General features: G+C 38.0%; 1 protein-coding gene across 1 annotated transcript in view; it reads right to left on the bottom strand.

Annotated features, from left to right (window-relative positions):
* Positions 1-22,744, bottom strand: part of DNER (delta/notch like EGF repeat containing) — a 157,797-nt gene that overhangs the window by 94,422 nt on the left and 40,631 nt on the right. The window contains exon 2 of the mRNA XM_080409985.1: positions 2,714-3,010. Coding sequence (XP_080266111.1) covers positions 2,714-3,010 — 297 coding nt within the window. The remainder of the gene's footprint in view (positions 1-2,713; positions 3,011-22,744) is intronic.

The raw sequence follows: 22,744 nt of genomic DNA, 5'->3' as shown, positions 1-22,744 counted from the left end.
CACTGCCAAGTGTATGCTAGTAACTAAGGAATACAGAAAAAATATCCAACTGTAACCATACATCATGCCTCTCAGACAGTTTACTTCTCTCAGGTATTCATTTTTTGAGTTCTCAAAACTTTCAGAAAAGCTTCCACGGAAACTTCATCTTTGCAAGATAGTGAGAGCTTTCGTTTGGAGACATTCTGGCAAAATTTCTTTCTAAGCAGACAGACAAAAAGAGTATGAAGAACATTAGTTCACTTGCAGTATCAGTATAGAATAATGTGAAAAACAGGTTGACTTGGAAGATTTGAAACAAAGCAAAACTTAATAATAGCAGCCTTTGCTGCCACTGAATCTTAAGGAAGATCAAAACAGTAGATTTTTGCAATACAAAACCTACAGTTACTTTATTGGTTTTTTCCTTTTAAGAGGGCAAGAAAGGATCAAGCTTTGCAAAGCTTTTAAAGCTATGAGGAAAGGTAGTATCTTCCTGCTTAACACCTAACTCTTTATTCTTGAAGTGTCCACCAAAGAGGCTTTGGAACACAGACTTTCAGGCAAATTAACTCTCTTTAATATAGATCGGAGACAGTGTCTTGAATCAGCAACTGAAATCTCTTGCTTTCAGATAAGCATCTCTCTCACTGTGAATGCCAAGAACAGAAGGTCATTATGCTGCACTAGAAAGACTGTGAAAAATACAAGACTCATCATAACATTAAAAACATATCAACACACGAAATTTCCATGTTAGTGTTCATAATGCAATCACAATTGATAAGCTATATGTATTTCTCAGTTAACAGAAGATAAACAGAAGTGCGAATTTTAGCGATTAAAACACCTGGTTGTGAATGATCTGTTTGGCCGAAATGCTTAGTGAATCTACCTAAAATGCAAGCCAGGCAGAAATGTTACTTATACCGTACCAGAGCACAGATTGAGGAAGACACACAAGGGAAATCTAGTACAGAGAAAAGCATGCCCTTAATTGATCAGGACATATGGAGCACCCATGCAGAGATGACACTGCATTTAAACTGAGTAATAAAAGCAGATCATTGTTTGTTTCTGCTTCAGAGCTCTCTCCAAAATCCATACTTAGTGCCTGACATATGTTCTACTGTAAAATAATAGATACAGGAGGTGGAATTCCAAGCAATAAAGCTCTGTTCTCCAGACCTTGCCCACCAGAACTCCCACTGAATGGGATACAGCTTTATAACTACTTGTACCTCAGATATAATCTGAGAGTCATGACACATCAAACACATATTTTAAATATTGATTTTACTTTCAAAAATTGATTTAAATAAATGTTACAGTAAAAACATGAACAAATTTGTTTTGGCTAGCAAAGAATGATGAAAAATATACTTTTTCCAGGATTAAACTCATGCCTGTTCGCTTTCTCATTACACTGCATTAAAACATCTCAGAAGAATCACTCCTTGAAGTGCTTCAAAAAACAGATAAAGCTGACATTTTACCTATTTATTGCTGAACAAACTCAAATGAAATTACTTTACTCTACAATTCATTTTCCATTAAGAAAGATGTCACAAAGTTTTTAATTCATTGCCTACTGAAACTGTAGTATTTCTTCACGAACAAGCTTCATTACCCCTAGTGCTTGGTACTAAGTTGATCCAAACAAGACCTAAAAAAAAAGGCATCGCCATTATCCCCCAAAACGGATGCTCACTTTATGCCAGACTGTTTGTTCTTTGGGATGCATTTTGCACATATGTAGTATTATATTAGGTGGGTGATCTCTGGATCAGGTTGGAGGCTTCTAGTACCAACTGCTGTAGGAACAGTATATGCAGAAGTAGTGGTCTTGCACCTCCAAGTAAGAGAACAACAATGAAGAGAACTAAAAATCATCCTTGCAGTGATGGACTTCAAAGAAGAAGGGAGGAGGATGGCCATGTAATAGAATGAATGTAATCCACCAAAAAGTTTATCAAGAGATAATCAATCAATTCTTCATTGTGAGCAAACATACTTCCTATCTATACTTGGGTTTCACATGTAAAGATTAATATTTAATGATAACTGGGTTAAGTTTCATACTACTTTATTTTTGCAGTCTATGCAAGACATCTAAGAATTACCAATAAAACAGTGTACAAAACAGTAGAAAGCAAAGATCACATTTCTTAAGGATCATAAGTTGTGCTTTCTAGCTGTAGTTTTGCCAGATATTAAGTCCATAATTTTACTAAGAGGTACAACAAATATTTAAAACTTTCCCCCACCATCATTGCATCTCCAGAGTTGTGCACTGTGTAATGTATTTACTGTCAGCTTTAATCCTCAAATAGATGTTTCCTTAACACCGCAAGGACAGGTATTTTTCAAAACAACACGTGATTATAACAGCAAATAGCAAAAAAATATATTAAAGGAATTGCTTCAACCTTTTGATTTTCCTAAATTTATTTGATGTTTGGAGATATGGTGTCATGCAAATGACTGGAAGAAACAATATTATCCCATTTCAAATAAATGTTCAATACAACATGTTGGCCAACTTAAGCCTATTACTTCCAACAACTACCAATTTTTTTCTGTGTTTAATTTTACTAGTATATTGACTCAGGGCAGAGATGGTGTCTTCAGTCCTCTCATGCAGACATCCATGAAATCATGCACAAATGACAACCCAGCAACGATAACACTTAGAAGTTATGTGTGCATTTTCATCTAGACAGAATATTCTCACCTGTGTTTCATCCCATTTCAGATCTACAACTTTCTGTCCCGCTTTTGGCTGCCACGTAGGTAATGTCACGGTTGCTCTTGAACGTGGAAGAACAATGTCAGGTTCCAAGGTGGATGAGACTGGTCTGCTCTGTCTTGGCGACGTCAGCTCTGTCCGTTCAGAGACTGGAAGGCTGTGAAATGAGTGTTCACAGTTTGTACCCTCATAGCCTTCGCTACAGAGACAGAGGTAGCCATCACCGCTAGCACTGCAGTTACCATGGTGACAGGGGTTGCTGGCACAAGGATCTGAAACAAACTGGGAAAAACATATTGTATAGGTCAATTACTGCATATAAAGGATTTATTTCTGAGCTTTACAAAGATCATAAAACAGGATTTTCTTCTCTTCCTGTATTTATCTTCTAAACATATTTATGAACCAAGCTCATCTTTGATGTATCTTCAAGGAAGTAAATTCAAAGGACTAAAGACTATAGATTAATCTATATTAACCACTTTTCTCAGACCGTTTGATCCTAATGCACTGTTGACACATTTGAGCAAAGTGATAAGCACAAAGTAGGAACATGGCCACTGTTCATAATCAGGAATTTTCAAAAAGTCTTGAAAGAGTAACCTATCCAGGGAAAAAAAAACCCATACAACTAGAAATTTAATGCAGTAACAGAAATAGGAATGAGACACAGAACTCATACAGATCACCAGGTCATGAAGCACCTCTGTGTTCTCAGAGTTAACCACATCACACAATCCTATCTGTGGACACAACTTCCACTTTAAAACACTGGGCCTTTCACCCACACTTTGTTTAGTGAACAGCAGTTTCAGAATCTGATTCATTCTGGTGCTGAAAACTTTCTAACAGGAGTTAGAAACTTGAGGCAAAAATGTACTTGTTTTTAAAACAGCATTTGTTATAGTATAGGACAAGATTGAGCTCTGTGATATAGGTAAAATACTGTCCTAGGCTTGCCGGCTTTTTAATTTCTACCTTAAATTTATCTACAGCTAGTTTGTACTCAGTTTCTTATGTCATCATTGACTTCCAGGTTAAATGTTTTTACCTTTCTCTATGCTGATATTTACATCCACAATGTATTTATAGAATACGTCTACAAACTCTTGTCAAGTTTCAACTCATAGACTAAATAAGCCATGCTTGCTCAGTTTCCTTGTGGAGGACAAGCCCTCCATTCACGTGCTTATTTTTGCACCCGGGTCTCTAAAATTTAGCCCTGCCTTTTGCAAATACATCAGGTTTTTTTTTTGCTTGTTCTGGAAATAGCCTCCTTTGCATTACTTCAGAAATGTTTGCCTTAGAGCTAAACCACACCACTTACTCACTGCCATTGTCTGACCAACTAAGGCAGCCAGGTAGTTCCCCCGATTTGTCTTCACATCAAAGTGATAACCCATCACTAGAAACAGACATTTTCTCAGTCTTTAAATGCAAATTTCACCCAAGTGCTCCAGTCCTAAAGGTCACCCAGTCCTTCCCTGTATATGCAATATTTCTATTGTATGTCTCAGTAAAGCACCACAGTTATTATTAAACATTTTTTTCAATTATCATAAGAATTACTTAAGCTTTATATATCATTAATATCATAAAAAACAGGTATTGCTCTTACAGTAGGAATTCTACCTTTCTTACCGCTCTCTACAACTCCCTGACAGGGGCTGTAGGCAGATGGGGGTTGGTCTCTTCTTCCAGATTGCAAGTGACAGGACAAGAGGAAACAGCCTCAAGCTGCAGCAGGGGAGGTTTACTTTGGATGTTAGGAAAAAAATTCTTCACTGAAAGGTTTGTCAAGTATTGGAACAGGCTGCCCAGGGAGGTGGTGGAATCACCATCCCTGAAGGTGTTCAGAAACCATGTAGAGTGGTGCTTAGGGACATGGTTTAGTGATGGACTTGGCAGTCCTGGGTTAATGGTTGGACCTGATGATCTCAAAGGTCTTTTCCAACCTGAGTAATTCTATGATTCTATGATCAGTTCAAAGGCCTGGTGTCAGGGGCACCAAATCCTACTATTACACTTTCTTATATAAAACAGACCACAGCTAGAATTCTTCCTTTCGCTAGAATTTTTGTATACTCCAACCTCTGTAATATTTTTGGACAGAAAACAGAGCAAACATTATCATGAAAGTTAACTTTGGAGACAGTTAATGATGAATGTCAAATTTTGTACTGACTGACACAGAAGAGTCAGAGGCCATGGAAGACAGCTCAAAAGACATGCTCTACTCATTTATCTTGTGGTTCGGTTACAGCTCCAATTGTTATTTACTTTGCTTGGGGACACATCTCACACACATCAGGTGATGCCTTTAGACACCAGGGTCAGGCTTTGACTCTTCTTCATTTTTAAAACTCAACTCTATAGCAAGTTTATATATACTTAATATATCATGTATCAAGGAAGTATGGATTTTTGCGATCACATATTATCTCCTCAAAGTCTCTTTCTCCTGCAAATCAACAGAATATCTAAGTTCTCAAAGAACAATTGCTAGAATTCTTCACCCCAAAACAATATTCAACTGACAGAACAGTTTCCAGGAAGGAAGAAAACCCAGTTCTGTTCTTTGGCTTGTCAATTACATTTTAAGCTTGTTCCCACTGCCAAGCAGCACAGATTTTCACAGAAATTTCCTTATCCTTTTGGAGTGTTGAAGATAAAAAGCACTGACGTGCAAACAAAGCCCATCTGAAAAATTGTTTGCCGTATTTTTTTCATATTCTAGTTGCTTGGAGTAAATTTGAGTTACAAAGACATGCAGCTATCCTATTATTGGATAAGCTCTTTACTCATTCTTTCACAGTTAATACAAATTCACATTAACCCATTTTTTTATAAATAAATCAGCATTTATTCTATTCTGAGGAAATTTAATTGTCCTCATCACACCTTAAAATATTAAGGTTATTATCTGCTAACCTGGTAACAAGAAATAAAAAAGAATATTTTCAAACAGTCACAAGGGGTACTTTTCCCCCTTAGTGAATACATCCATTTACTTTGCAAGCAAAATAATTAAAAGTGCTCTGTGATATGTGTTATTTGCCATAAACTGTTTTGAGCTTGTTTGCCAGATGTGCTTACCAATAAGCACTGCTTACTGCTGCCCATGCCATGTACTGAAGAACACCTTGTGCCTTATGAATCGCCACTAACCTTCAATACAGTGGAAGTGAAAATAATTAAGACTGTTTGGTTTAGATGAAGAACAAAAAAAGATAAGTGTAGATACAGAACTCCAGCCATGCACTTTCTCAGAATTGAGTTTTATGAAGCACTTCACAGAATTTAAACTTATCATTTCCTTTTCTTAGTTACTATTAATTCTAAAGCTCCCTTTTCTTTCAGTAAGCCTACCAAAGCAATGTCCCTTGTGCACACAGTTTAATGTTGAACTAAAGGAAGTTAATTTTAATTAGCAGTTAAAAAGAGATGAGGAAATAAATTTGATTCATGTTGTTTGTGATGTTTCTGAGGTTCCTCTAGTCTGCTCCAAAGGTGGCAGCAATGGTTAGCAAGCACTCTGAGGAACATCATGACACAACAGCATGGCTACATCAGAATTCAAAGGTAGCAAAATTTCAAGGCTTGACCTTTAACAAACTTTTGAAGCTCACAGAGAAAAGTAAACATCATTGGTCTCATAACTGAGAGCTGCACTGCAAGTATACTGTGATCAAACAATTAAAAGAGCCCCTTTTTAGTCATTCCTCGTGAAGTTCACAGTATTTTAAAATACTGTTGCATGGAGAAAAGGAGGATGTGAGTAATTATGTTCCATATAGCCCATGATTAAATAAGAACGCAATATAATTAATACTAAAAAATTCAGGGGTTTTTTAGGTGTAGAACTTCAATAATCTTGATTAAGAAAGTATATTTAGTATATCTAGGTCTCTTGTTTTCATCCCCATGTCTCCATTTAATAGTCTGTCTGTTTTCATAATACATTCATTGACTAAATAGGCACAGTCAGCAATTGCAGCTGACAAAGCTAAGCTAAAAATCATAAAATGTATTTGCATGTAATTACTATTCCATATGCCTGGACAGCTGTAATCTTTGCAGTATTTTTTTCCAATAGAATCCTGAGACACATGCATTCCAAGGTGCCCTTCATATTGCAGTCAATTTTCCAAAGGCAGACTGAATATACACTGTATTATATAAAACACCAGGCTTGTTTAAGAATCACACTCACAAACATGGATTGTTTGCCAGCTGGTCCAATTGTTTCCTCGGGTTTCAGTTTCAGGTAAAAAACTGCAAGACATAAATCTGCAAGATCTTTCTGCTGGTACTCCTTGTGGTGACACCAATTTGTCATTTAATGCTCATTCAGCATCTCTTCACAGTGGTTCTACTTGTTCTACCTGGAGACAGTCCAGGTAGATCCTCCAGACAGCTTCAAAAAAACAGAATGGTAAGCCTAAAGTGAAGGCTGTAGATGAGCTCCTAAGATCTATGCAAAACCTATCTTCCACCTGTGACCCTCCTCTTAGATGTGTTAGTACAAAACTACCTTTTGGCTCAGTTTTTATTGCTGTTGGCTACAATCACAGACATACCAGCCTGCAACTTCAGTAAAATATGGAAAAAGCAGAGTAAATTGAGTCCTTAAATTAGGAATTCAGCGGTTTATTTAGATCCATTCTACACGGGAAACGCCAACGTGTTAACAAAGTCAAGCTGCCACAACCTCTTATTTTACACGTGTCCAGTAACACTCTACCTCCGAAACAGTCTTCAGCTATTAAAAGCCAACAGAGTCCAAAAGTTTCCAACTTTTCAGTGGCTCCCTGAGATAATTTTTCCAGTTACAGGATAAAATGTTGTGACTTTCAAGTATGTAAAGGGACTTTAGCTGGTTGGGATTTAGGCAGCTAGGTTCTTCATGCATTCTGTTAAAAACAGATCTTAGGAGAAATTTAAATCAGTAAAACAGTCTTTGCATCTACATTGCTGAAGAAATTCCCCAATACGACAACTGTTCTCCAGGAACAGATCATGGGAAGATCCACCACATATCACCAACAGAGAAAGGGGATCGATCAGACACCAATCAGACACACCAATTTCAAGCTATGCACAGTATATAAAAAATTATCAACTTCTGAATATTATAGAAATAAAATAATTAAAACCACCAGTCTAAGCTATTATCAGTTTGGTTTTAATAAAGTAGAAAAAACCTTTTTCATCTAAGCACATCTGAAATATACTATCTTTGCATATGCATCAATTTATGAAAGAGATGGAAACAGACTTGAATCTTTTACATAACAATGGCAATAAAGTTTATCTAGAAATCTAATCTCTTTGAAAGACTGGTTTAATTATGTTCAAACTATTATTTAAACTCAGCCTCATTCAATCCTTCCCACAGTGAAGTTTTAAATCTCATTCTGTCACACACTAAATATTAATGCAAACTAGGAAACAAAAGGCAAGAAAACAGGATGAATTGAAGTAGGAAAAAAAACCCCAGATGTTCCAAAAGGTGTCTGCAGAAATAGCATTGAGATAAGTATATCACACAAATGCATGTTCTTCTATTTTGAGAAAAGGCTGTCTTGTGACTCAGTGGGACTCATGCAACATACGGGGGCACAATTTCTGGCTCTCCCAGAGACATCCTGTGTGACCTGAGAACAGTCAAAACTCTATCTCTGCCTCTCCTAATTGCAAAACAGAGATTACACTTCTCTTCTTACACTGCCTGTGTTGTCTGGTTAGAAAGCAATTTTTTTTCAGGATGGGAACCACAGAGCTGGATATAGATAGGAACTCTGAAGCAGCAGTGAAATATAAACAAATATAATAAATAAATAAATCTCTGTACAGAAAGGCATGTTTGTTTGTTTCTTAGTCACTTTTTAATCTATTTCTCTTTTGTTTCCTTCTGTGGCTATTCAGGCTTCTTCTGAATAGTACTTTGCTCAGACAAACAGAAGTGTTCAGAGAAATATCTAGCAAAGATTCTTGAAAGTTAAAAAAAATTACTAAATTACATTATCTTTTCTAATTAATCCATAGAAGACAGTAAAATCATATTGATATTGCAGATCTAGACATCATACTCTTCAGCAAAACAAGATCTGCTTGAAAACAAATAGGTTGAAGGATACATTAATTTTCCAGCTGTGACCAAACGTAACAGAAATAAAAATCACAGTGTATTAGGCACTCCTATGAGAGTTAGGATGAATGAGATTTGTCTTATGAGAATGTAAAAATTAACCAGTATCAGCACTGTGGCTCACATAGGTATTGCCACCTTAAATGGCTGTTACTAAAAGGCTGCCTGCAATTCCTTTTGCTGATGTTTTTAAGGATGCTCTTGGTAAGTAATTCTACCACATGTGGAGAACTAGTATATGCTATAGTGACACACTGCCTCACAGGGTGCAGTGACCAGCTGCACCTTGATCAGATACCAGCCAGTCCATACAGGAATCGGAATGTTACAATCTGTCACAAGAAAAAAAAAAAGTGTGGTAAGGTGTCATTTCAAACTAACAAGTATCTATATGCTATGACCTACATCAGTTTAAGCCCTAGGTATCAGGGACTTTAAAGAATGTGCAGGCCACAAAGTAGCACAAAGAGTTCTATACAGAGGTCCTGAAAACTAGAGCAGTCAAGGCTTGCTTTCCCATCCCTCAAAACAACATAAGCAGAACAAAACATTTATATATTACAGAAAGCATTAGTATGGCAGCTACATCAGTTTCAGTTACTGGAAACTAACTACAAGCTGCAACACAGAATTGGAATTAATCAAGATTTAGAAGGCTAATGCCAAGAACTGTATCATACTGAAACTACAAAGTAAGCAACTTCTTTCTAGAAGTAAACATTTACCGTTTTCCTTTAGCAATTCCATTCAATGTCCCAACCTATCAGGAAAGACATCAATAAATCTAATAAAGAAGTGCAACCTTTATCAGATAATTCAGAACATGATTCTTTGAAACACGGTTAACCATGAGCATTTTGGATTGCTTCCAAGCTGACATTCTCATTCTATGAGTTTTGAATATTCAGAGTAATGAAACTGCCAGTGAATGTAATAAATAGATATAAAGCATTCTCTTTACTTCAGTGAAGCAGCAAAAAAATGCCTAAAGAAATTGTCTGTTTAATTGAGAACCAAAGCATGGCTGCCCAAATCTATTTGAAAAACCAGCAAACATAACAAGACAAATTTTAAGCAGCATGATAGATTTTAAAAACAGCTCTGGCAAACGGCTAAGTTACCCTTGCATAATAAGTTACCATACATCAACTGCTTTGCTCTGCCTATCCTCTGGCACGTTCTTACCTCAGGGTATACTGAAATAACTACAAAATAAATTGACATCACTTTCCCTGTCCCTCAACAAAAGGAAAATACCTACTTCACACTAACCACAGAGTACTGTTAGATGTGAGCATGTACATGAATAATTATTCAGAAGCACATTTTTTTCTCATCAGATTATCTTAACACCTTTTTTTAATATATTTTCCTTTATCCTGTTGGGAAAGGCCATTCAAATCATTTGATATTTGTCTAGATATAGTGGATTTAATATTACATGTCAATTGGACAAGCTATGTTGACTTACTGTTTTTCAGCAACACACATACTTAGCAAAAATGCTTCTTAAAAACACAATGAAGTCAGAATATCTATCCTGAAGATAGGTCAACTACTTATCAGAAAGTATCTAAGAAGTACTAATAGATCTGTGAAGATTAGCATTAAGGTTTTTTACCACAGCATCATCTCATTTTACTCTCAGTAAGGGATGGCAACTTACAGGATAATTTTAAATGGGACCCCAGCAGCACCGTCACTACTGGTGGTAAAACTAGGGAGTAATTCAGAAGACAAAGCATTAAATTTGTTATAGTAACACAATACATTTGTTTGTTTAGATCTTGTGCTATTATTTCATTATGAAAACATGCAGTGAAAGCACTGTCAAGAGTCTCTTTATTCTTAATATTGTTTTCCCTTTTTAGAATTTTGTTTTCTTGAGCAATAGTAGGGTGCACAATATTTTTATGATAGGACATAAAGATATGTAAGGATATGAAAATTCATAACATTTTGATTTCTAGAATGAACTTTCTGCTAATTTCAAATACATTATTCACTTGTGAGAAGCTGCAATTAAGTAAACATACTCCCTTATATTATTCTAGAAATCATTAATTGAGCTAAAAAAATGGCATGCGGTATTCTATTAAAAAAAAAGTGTTCCAACTTACATACAAAAGATTGTAAAATATTTTTTAGACAAATTATTCTAATTCTAATTAATTCTAATGAATTTAAGTTTGAAGCTAAGCATATGGGTCACAGTCTAATCCAAGGCTAATAATACTACTTCAAAATCTTAAAGTTCTGCCATGAATACTCTGAGTTATGATGAGATCAGGACTAGCCCAGGAAGGAATACTATTCAAATATCTTTATGAAATAAAAAATCCCTAACAATCTGCTACTGGGATTTTCAAAACTGACTAGAGAAATTACTTATCCTACTGATTGTAAGATCTTGAATTCCTAATTTTTTAGCTGTTTTGAAAACAACAGCATGCTATAGCCTCTATTCAGATATGCCAGGTTTCACACAATCTATGTCTGTCCATCCCTACAAATTTTGACGCCACTGAACAAACCAGATTTGATAGTTTTCTAGAGATCTCAAAAATAATTAAACTTCTTTTACTTCCGTTGCATGAACAAGCAACCAGATAGAGGATCAAGTCTGTACAACTGCTCTAACTGGCAAAAAGACCACAGCATAAGCTCACACTTGATTATACAGCAAGCTAGCTACAAGGCAGGGCACCCTTACTAAGTTCAACAACAGAAACAGCAACAGAATTCTCATTTTCTTTAGCATCAACGTCAACCAACCTCAAGACACAAATTCATATAAAACAAGAATTTATTAGTTCAAGTACTCATGGCATTTCTTGATTTAAAAGTCTGAGGCTTTGAACATTTTCTAGACGAGATACAGCAAAATAGGCACACAGTTTTTGTAAGAACAAGAGAAGGATGGAATAACACTGAGTTGTGCAATAAAACTATGCAGTTGAACCATTAACACCACATGAAATCCTGGAAAAACTCAATAGATGTGACAACTGGCTACTCTCATAGCTTTTTGCTCACAAGAAGCGGTGAAAATAGGAAAAGATAAACACATCCATAAGGTACCTAGGACATGTGATATGACCAGCTGATGCCACATTTTCCAAATCAAGTATGAAAAAAAACAATTAAAATTTAAGGAGTTTGAAAAGAAGTAGTTGTTACAATTTCAAGCAACAATACATCACAGAAAGGAGACATTTTGCCAGATGAGAAATTTGGCAATCAACAAAACAGAAAATGCTTATGCACCTGGTTAAATAGATGAACATTATATAGGTCCTCCAGCACTTTCAAACAACCAGCATTACTGCACTCCGGTACTACTGACAACACAGCAAATCGCAGGTATGTGGTCTCCTGATTTTTTCCTTCTTATACTTAAACATCCTGCCAGATTAAAAGTTAAAATACCATCTAGTTGAAGAAATACTCAAAGAAAGATGAGAGAAACTGCCAACACATTAATGCATTATCTCAGTGTGCATTGTCTGTATTGCTGTGTTGTGTTAAGTTACTCCCTAAGATCACTACTTAAAAAACTCCTTCCTCTGTATAGTAATATATACTTGATTTTAATCATTCAGGTTCAGGATCAGAATTCCAAGACCCAGGTACTTTTTTTAATATAGTTATTGGGGGTTATGTATCAAGTCCTTAATATAATCAACACACTAAACAGAACTGACATCTAAAAAGAATCAGTGAAGAGGGATGCCAGCGTGAAGGAGCTGCCTTCAGTTCTCTAGTTGTTAGAGCAGACAAGGACTCACAGCCTTCCTTCTTGGGTTAGGAACCTAAAGTTTTCTGGTCACAAGCGATTTTCTTCTTTTAAGACATGGTTGGAAGCAGTATAGAAAAGTCAGCATCTTTATCTCACAACAAAGCACCAGCCTGCACATAAAGAGCAATGTCCAAAGAGTTTCAAATCAACATCCAGTTCCTAATCCCTGAAGAATTTGTCATTTTGCTGCAAGAAGTAATTGGATTAAATATTTGAACAATGCTGGGAACAGAGATAAATGCCCAAAATTTCTTTGCTCCTCCCTGCTTAAACACCATCACTCACTTGTGTTGACACATTCCCATCGTCACACTCTCTGCCCCTGTGATTTTTGCTCTGTGAAAGCAGTTTAAACGACAACATTTTATCTCACATTTTATGACAGGTTAAGAGTGAACTCTGTTACTTCATGGCACCTAACGCACAGTAACTTGTTAAGGTATGACAACAGCAGCGTATGCCTGAACATCAAGAATAACTCAATCTTCAGATGCATAAAATAGGTCTTATATTCAATGGTTAGAGGCAGTGCTTCTTTTAATCTTACCTGCAATAACTGTTTTGCCCAATCACTAGAAAAATCTTTTTGGGGCTATTTTTTAAAATCAAATTTATCCTGTGGTCCAAAAACCTAAGTTTGTATTACAATAAACTGGATGCTAATTTTCCCCATGTGGTATACAGTGACAATTGTTCAGGGTTTTATCTTTCTAGACTATGCCAACACAATTTTTCTAATGTCAGGTTTTGATCGTTTTCTTGTAATTTCAGCTTCTTGATCATGCTCACGACTTCTAGTTATATACATAGTTTTCACTTCTTCAGTGCAGAGGACTGTGCCTTCCTGATAGAACAATCTGAACAGGAAACTAGCTCTAAAATCTCTAGATCTGGGGACAAAGACACGTGGTGTTTAGCCCACCTCTCTGGGACAGTGGTATGCAATCTCAGGTCTCCTGCAGCAAGTTACAGGGAGCCTGTCATTAGCAGAAGAATTACTCCTCAGTGTGTTTACTTTTTTTTTTTTTTATCCCTCTCTGTCACATCAGAGATAACAAGCAGAAAGTTGTATGTTGTAAGTAAAATCTTCTTACTGGTGTCTCCAAGATGCCAAGCATCCTCATTGTTCAACATGATGAAAAATCTATGTAGAAATGGTAAAGTGAGTCGAATTTCAGTAAACTAGTGCCTAGCAATAAACTCATCATCTATCATTTTAAATCTGCCCTAAAGATCATAGCTGTTGCCAAATGCATTACAATATTAATGAACAGCTCTTGAAAGAAATGACAAGATTTGCGCTCCCTCTAGATGAAAGGGCACAAATGAAGGGGCCCTGTCCCTTTAGAGCATAAATTATTATAGAGGTTTTTTTGCTTAAGTTTCTCTTTCAATTGGTCTAACCACTGGAATCTACAAAACCAGATAAAATACTTTACAGTCCATTTTTCTAGCATTGTAGAAAGCAGGGCTGTGACCTAAGTAAGCTCTCCTATGAATTTTGTTCATTAGGTCATACACCAAATGACCTTACATCTGACAAATTACACTGTGTGCATGCTGTCATTTTACTATCCCCTATAAACTCTAGAAACAAGAGTATTTTTTAAGCAATACCATTCCACACACAGTTTCTCACTCATAAAAATTTCTGTTTTGATGGTTTACCCTCATGAATTAGTCTGTATCCAGACAAGTTGAAACTTCTGTCATAGTCATTCCCCATATTTTTTTACTTCTCCGAATCCTTTATCGCTCTCTTTGAATGACTTCAAATCTGCTGTCTTAATTAATAATCCCAATAGTAATTGATGTGTATTGGCCTAGTCTCTTAATGTTTTGATTACTTTTATCATTTTCTAAACTCAGCAATACTTCACAGCATCTAAAAAAATTCTATGGCAATAACTAAACTGTAGAACTGTGCCGAATGAGGAAATATTCCTTTCCTCTGATCTAAATTTTCTGTCACATAATTTTATTATATGTCCCTACTCTTTATCTTGTATTATTTAGCAAACATGCTGCTCTCTTTTCACGTCATTCATGATTTTAGAGACTTCTGTCACAACCGTGTTTGGAAAAAGAGGTGAACAAGAAAAGTCCCAGATAATCAGACACTGCTTCCTATACCTTGTTCTCATTCATTGTCCCTTTCAGAGGTGGGGAGCCAGTACCAGAGATGTGAGTATTTATATACTGGTATAGTGATACTACCTGTATTTTTTTCTCTGGTCTTTTCATCATAGTAATCAAAATATGAAAACCAAGTCTTACAATTATCCTCATTTGTTTTGTCACTATATGTCATTTCCTATCTAGTTGACACTCAGCATTTTCTGCTCACTATCAAGGACAAAATTGTTTGCCTTCACTGGTTTAGGAACAGACCCTCGAGGTTCTGCATGTCACCATTCCCCTGCACACACGTACGAAACATAATGGTGATTGCCCACATGAACCAGGAGGGCAAGGATTTGCAGATCTGATGACAATAACGCTGGGAAGCTCTTACTGAATGCAAAGACAAGAGTAGCAGAATTCTCTTCCCTGCAGATAGCTCTAGCAGTCTTCTAGTGATCAGAGTCCTGTATGCATGCTTGCATTTTTTATCATTTTCTGTGTATTTTTTTGCAAGGCTCCATTAATTCTTATAGCAAAACATTCATTTTTGGTGGCAAACAGGGCTTTTGAAAGGTACTCTCAGATATCGATTTATGATATAATGGGTAGCAAGACACACAAGAGTGTCTGATAGTACACCAGAGTTAAGGAAAAGTGTCTATGGATATTCTTTTCCTCCAGATTATAAGAGCTTTAGGGGTTGAAGCACTTCGTTTTGAAACAGCTCCAAGAATTGAAGGGAATATTCCCTGCTATTATCAAAGGATTCTGATTTCTGGGGTTATCACCCAGCATATTGCCTCCAAGTCACATGCATTAGTGAGACACTTCCATACTGTTGTTCCTAATACATAGCTCTGGTATAAGTGCTAGTCATGATATTAAAAATGTTATTTTTTCCTATTGTAACTGTATTGAAATACAGTGATTTAGGAAACATTTGAACAAGTAGCCAAACTCTCTACAAATAACAATCAGTATAGCACATTTTGCACAATAGTATATCACCAGAGGCCCATCCAACTCTACATAAAATTCAGTTTGTACATGCATATATTTACATCCCAGGATGAGATAGTATCTTTTTAAATTATTGAAAACTACACAGATGCATCTTGCATCAGTATTTTATATCCTTGTCCTGTCCTTCAGCAAATATGTTTATACTAAAACAAACTTTTTTTAAAAAAAAGGAAAATTAGAAAAGCAAACATAAGAATTTTAAACCACTGCTACAGGCACGCCTTGCAGAAAGCTACCAGTGATGGACAAAAAAATGGCTCATTAAATCCCTGCTGTGCCATATCTTACATATCTCATTCTGTCAGGTCACATGATATTTTAAGACACCACACAAATGCCATTCCCTCAGAGGACAGAAAGTGCAATGGAATAGAGTAAGATTCTTAATGCTATATTTGCAAAATTGTAAAACACAGCATAACCTCAATGTGGTATAATTTTTTTTCATTAGTCACTGTTCCCTCACTCTTAGTTGGTTTCATCTTTTTTTAAGATAAGTATTTAAAAGGATAACAAAAATATGGACAAACAAAAAGAACAACAGAATCATTTAGATTGGAAAAGACCTTTCAGATCATCAGGTCCAACCATTAACCCACCACTGCCAAGTCCATCACTAAACCATGTCCCTAAGCACCACATCTACATTTTTTTTAATGCCTCCAGGGATGGTGACTCAACCACCTCCCTGGGCAGCCTGTTCCAGTGCTTCACCACCCTTCCCCGGAAAATTGTTCTAATATCTAACTTAAACCTCCCCTGGCACAACTTGAGGCCTTTTCCTCTTGTCCTGTCACTTGTTATCTGAGAGAAGAGACCGACCCCCGCCTCGCTACATCCCTGTCAGGGAGCTGTAGAGAGCAACAAGGTCCCCCCTGAGCCCCCTCCTCTCCACACTAAACCCCCCCAGTTCCCTCAGCCGCTCCCCATCAGACTTGTGCTCCAGCCCCTTCCCCAGCCCCGCTGCCCATCTCTGGACACGCTCCAGCCCCTCTACGTCCCTCCTGCAGCGAGGGGCCCAGAACTGAACCCAGGATTTGAGGGGCAGCCTCACCAGTGCCGAGTGCAGGGGGACAGTCACTGCCCTGGTCCCGCTGGCCACACTGTTTCGGACACAAGCCAGGATGCTGTTGGCCTTCTTGGCCACCTGGGCACACTGCTGGCTCATGCCCAGCCAGCTGTCACCCAGCACCCCGGGCCCGTTCCCACCAGGCACTTCCCAGCCGCTCTGCCCCAGCCTGTAGCGCTGTGTGGGGCTGGTGTGACCCCAGCGCAGGACCCGGCACGGAGCCTTGTTGGACCTCATACAGTTGGCCTCAGCCCATGGATCCAGCCTGCCCAGATCCCTCTGCAGAGCCTGCCTGCCCCCAAGCAGATCAACACTCCTGCCCAGCTTGGTGTTGTCGGCAAACTTACTGAGGGTGCACTTGATCCCCTCATCCAGATCATTGATAAATACATGAAACAGAACTGGGCCCAATACTGAGCCCTGGGGAACACCACTTGTGACCAGCCACCAGCTGGATGTGACTCCATTCACCACCACTCTTCGGCCTCAGCTGTCCAGCCAGATTTTTACCCAGCAAAGGGTACACCCATCCAAGCCGTGAGCAGCCAGTTTCTTCATGAGAATGCTGTGGGAGACTGTCAAAGGCTTTACTGAGGTCCAGGTAGACCGCACAACATCCACAGCCTTTCCCTCATCCATTGGGCGGGTCATCTTGTCATAGAAGGAGATGAGATTCATCAAGCAGGACCTGCCTTTCATAAACCAGTGCTGACTGGGCCTAATCCCCCAGTTATCCTGCATGTGCACGCATGATGGCACCCAGGATGATCTGCTTCCATAATCTTCCCCGGCACCAAGGTCAGGGTGACAGGCCTGTAGCTCCCCAGATCCTCCTTCCTGTCCTTCTTGTAGACAGGTGTCACACTGGCTAAGCTCCAGTCTTCTGGGACCTCTCCAGTTTGCCAGGGCTGTTGATGAGATGTGAAGATGATGATAACAATGGAGAGTGGCTGGGTGAGCTCCTCTACCAGCTCCCTCAGTACCCTTGGGTGGATCCCATCCAGCCCCATAGACATGAATGCCTAAGTGGAGCAGCTGGTCACTAATCATTTCCTCCTGGACTGTGGGGACCTCATCTGCTCCTCCTCATTCCTGTCTTCCAGTTCTGGGGGATGACTACCCAGAGGGAAGCTTACTATTAAAGACTAAGGGAAAGAAAGCATGAAGAACCTCAGTCTTCCCCATCCCTTGTGGCAATATTCCCCACCGCATCAAATAAAGGATTAAGATTATCCTCATCCCTTCTTTTGTTTCTGATGTATTTGTAAAAACAGTTTTGTTATCTTTTACAGCACTGACCAGTCTGAGTTCTAGATGGGCTTTCATCTCTCTGATCTCTCTGCATAACCTCACAATGTCTTTATCATCCTCCAGAGTTGCCTGCCCCTTCAAGGTGGTAAACTGTCCTTTTTCTCCTGAGTTTCAGCCAACACTTTCTGTTCAGTCCAGCTGCTCTTCTTGACCGCCAGCTTGTCTTTCAACACATGAGGACAGTCCACTCCTGAGCCTTGATAAGACTACATTCTTTAAGAATGTCCAGTCTTTCAGATCTATCTCCCAAGGGACTCCTTCAACTAGGCTCTTAAACAGGCCAATGCTGGCCCTTTGGAAGTCCGAAGTAGCAGTTCTGCTGGCCCTTCCTAACTTCTCCAAAAAGTTAAACAATCTATCATCTCACTATCATTATGCCCAAGATGACCTCTGACCACCACATCATCCACCAGTCCTTCCCTGTTTGTAAACAGGAGGTCCAGGCATCTCTGCTGGTTGGCTCACCGACCAGCTGTGTCAGGAAGTTATCTTCCATACACTCCAGTGTAGAGGAATAAAGGCAGTGGGTTGATTGACATTGATAATACGCAGTTGTGGCCTTGCTTCGAAGGCAGTGCGATGCTTGGCATGAACAATGTGCAGCTGTAGCTCATTTCTGCAAAGTGGTTAAATGTCACTGAGGAGTGTGGGAAAAGAGGCTGGATGGAGGAGGAGCAGTGTGGTCTGGCCTCTGGAGGAAGGAGAAACAGCACAGACAGTAGAATCTGACCAATGGTAAAAGCCATGTTGCAGCTTGCTAGCTTGCCTGTGCTGCAACAATTGGTGCCCCGTGTGAGGCAAACTGATTTGGACTCTCACTACAACACTCCAGGAATCTCCCAGACCGTTTCCTATCTGCTGTGTTGTATTTCTAGCAGATAACCAGTAGGTTGAAGTCCACCGCAACAGCAAGGGCTAGCAATCTTGAGACTTCTCCCAGCTGCTTGTAGAGTGTTTCATCTGCCTCTTCATCCTTTCTGGGTGGTCTATAACAGTCACACCAGGATATCTGCCTTGTTGGCCTTTCTCCCTGATTCTTACCCATAAACACTAAACCTTATTGTTACCATAATTAAGCTTTAGGCAGTCAAAACACTCCCTGACACACAGAGCTACCCCACTGCCTCTCCTTCCTTGTCTATCTCTTCTGAAGAGTTTGTATCCATCCATTGCAGCAGTCCAGAGAAGAAAAGCCATTATAATATTTTCTCTTGATTTGTCATGCTTCAGGTTTTCTTCCTTATGCTCAGGAAACCTTTCAGATTTACAGCATTCCTTTAAGATTCCACTGAAAGTAAAAACAAATTTGAAAACCATGATGGGATTAACCAACAATCCTGGCCAACCACTTCCCATTAATATATTTGCCTTTTGCCTTACAGAAATTCTTATTTGAAGACAATATTTTTCTGAGAAATATTTTTTAAAACAATATGTTCTTTTGTCAAGTAATTTCTTAGTTAGAAGGGGAACAACAATGAAATAGGATAGGAAGTAAATATGGGGGGGGGGGAGAGAGTCTAGAGCAAGAACAAAAGCTCAGAGAAGTTGAACAAGAGAGACAAAAACATAGTTTGACAATACAAGAGAAAAAAAACCTATTAATTAATCAAAACATCTAGTCACAGAATCATTCTGATTTTCTAATATTAAAGATGATGAATCTTGGGTTCAGGATTCCTTTCTCTATTGCAACAAGACACAGTTACAGATGAAATAGAGGGAGAGATATGGCTAGCACTGCAGGTTTTAGCCCAATAAAGCAGCTTTATATTGCAAGGACAGAGGAAGAATGCAAGTATTTTACATAACAATATGCAAACATTTAAAAGAGTCAGCATTAAATACTTGCTAGACTTGGTACTGTATCTTTAACCTGAAATCTCCAGCTACAAATGTGTTCTTGAAGCATTCAGCTGTAAAATACTTACAGAATAGCAACTGTTTATGTTAAAACAAAAAGGAAGTAGCACAAGTAAGTAGTACTTTTTGAAATGTTAATCTAAAGGGACAATGAGAAAAAAAAGTTAAATTCTAAACCATTAAAGCCAAAAAAGGTTATTTATGCATGTGTACCATATAAGCCTTCCATTATTACTTTTACTTACAAGATAAATATGTAGGAAGAATACAAAAAAATTCATCTATTGCAGGGCACACAGCAGAAAGAATTTTTAAAGTACTGAGACCTGCGATTTGGAACAGAAATAATCTGATAATGATCTAGATCTAGATCTCCTGTTCTGGAAAAAACAGGCTGTTGCTCACCTTCCAAAAAGCTTTCTTGTGACACTCTCTGGCATACCTCTACTGCTTCTTGTTCAAATTTTCTCTAAGTTCTCTATAAATGCTAAAATATATTATAATTGCAGTACTGTCATGGGACATCTACTCCAATTACATCCTTAAAGATTACAGATTTTTAGACCCTCCTATTTTTATCTTTTTTTTATCCAGCTGATGATCTAATGTATTCTGGAACTGAGCCACAAAGAAGCAATGGGCATTTATGTATATGTGCATCCTTGAGTAAAGAGATGGCAGTTGCAAAATTGATCTAAGACCCAGAATTAACGAATAAATAAATATCCCAGAAAACACTGTTACCCTGCCGAACAGGTATTAGGAAATAATCTGTGAACAACTCTGATATCTTCCATAGAGTTCTAATGGATATTCACAAATATGCTGAACTTCGTAACGAAGCCTGGGTTTCTGCAGCATTTGATTTGCTGCGTCCAGTTTTAATACTGTCTCTCCGGGTCCAAATCCTTAAGAATACAATCAAATGCACCCCCAACACCTCATTAATCTCTTATATGGAGGATACCATCATCCAGATGTCCATGCACTTGTTTCAGGAGAAATTCTCTCCTATGTTCTTAAAGGCAATTTCACTGTGGACTTCTTTAGCTCATCGTTTACCTCTGACAATGAAATGACAATGAAGACAATTAACACTCAGCCACTGAGATTTCATACATGCACCCACTTAGGTGAAAATGAAAGAAAAGTACAGCTGATGGAAAAACAACAGCACGTGAGCAAAACCCTTTTCCATTGTGCAGGCTACACTAGGATACTTGGATGACAAGTCAGTCCCTGAAGCTTTCTTACTACATTTAGTCTTGTAAAATCCACTTCCTTCTCCAAAAGTGGCCAAAGAAAAAGCACCCCTCCCTTACCACCTTATAGTCTGCTTTGCTAGTTTACCAATTCCATACAATTTTCTCTCCCTGCTCAAATGTTCTGCTGCTCAATTACGAGCTCATCCAGAAGGATCAATATTTCTTGGCAGTAACCCATCTATTATCCTAACATTCCTGCAATTTGATTAGGAGAAACTCCAGTCAATTTTTCTTAATTGTTCCTCACATGCATCCTCTGTCAATATCTCCTGGAACGGCAGGACAAAATACACGTTAATAAAAAAAAAAAAAAATTAAAAAAAAACCAAAACAAAACAAAACACAAAACTACCAAAACGCAAACCAGAAGCAAATCTGGTCTTAAAATCAAAAGAAGAACACTACCACAACTAGACGTATACTAAATCTGCATGGTCTTCCTCCTTGAAAGAAAGAAGTCCAAATTTGTGAAATGGTACTGAAATGATGTTTAAAGCCTCAAGGATGGAAAGTTACAGGAGCACATAAAAAGTTAAGTTTTATTTATATGGTCTCCTCTGTTGAACCGCTGAATTTCTGGCAGCAACAATGAAAAAGAGTAAATGAAACATTAGATTCCCATTTAAAACAGATAAACCATTTTGCTCATTACTGCTTTCAGCAAGATTGAATTCTGCTTTAGTATCTGCTTTTGCCATATCAAATGGAACAAAGGGACAGATTACTAGAAAGCCTAACACGACACATGCGGTAAAATGTGCTGTTTCAAATCAAAAGTGTCATCACCTACATAAAAAATTAGCCAGAACAAATGTATTTAAGACACAGATACACATAAAATATAATACTTAATTATACCCAAAGCTGTAATTTCTCCAAAAGCTTCACTTTTCTTTAATTCTTTTAATTTCAAAAAAACAGGTCACCAGGAATGAACTAGTGCCCAAGGCAGTTTTACTGGAATTTAAGTGACTATGTACAGTCGGGTTAAATGTCAGTTCAATTCTAGCTAGTCACACTAGCCGTCAACAGATTGAGAGAGTAAAGAGAAGCCTGCAAGCTGCAAGCCAGAGAAATTTTAAGGGAGCTTCATCTTCCTGGGCTTGTAGCTTAGTACTGAATCTGGAAAAAGCAGGAGACTGGAAGGTAAGAAAAAAAGCATGTGGCTCTTGCACAAGCTTTGTCATATGACTTTGCCAATATATTTCTAGCTTGATTTGTCACACTTCTGTTGCTTTTCTATTAGCCTTTACTGGAACAGACTGCATATTTTAAGAAGAGATTCAGAAATAATTTCTTGCACATAAAAATGCCAAGTAAGGACAAAATAATTAGCAGTTTCGTTTTAATTCATGATCTCCAACAAGATTTGGATTTTGATAAAGCATGGAATCCTTCTCCTGAAAATACA

This window comes from Falco punctatus (genome assembly GCF_963210335.1).
Source record: "Falco punctatus genome assembly, chromosome: 13".
Taxonomy (NCBI): domain Eukaryota; kingdom Metazoa; phylum Chordata; class Aves; order Falconiformes; family Falconidae; genus Falco; species Falco punctatus.
The sequence above is the reverse complement of the archived record's forward strand: the minus strand, read 5'-3'. Positions and strand labels throughout refer to the sequence as shown.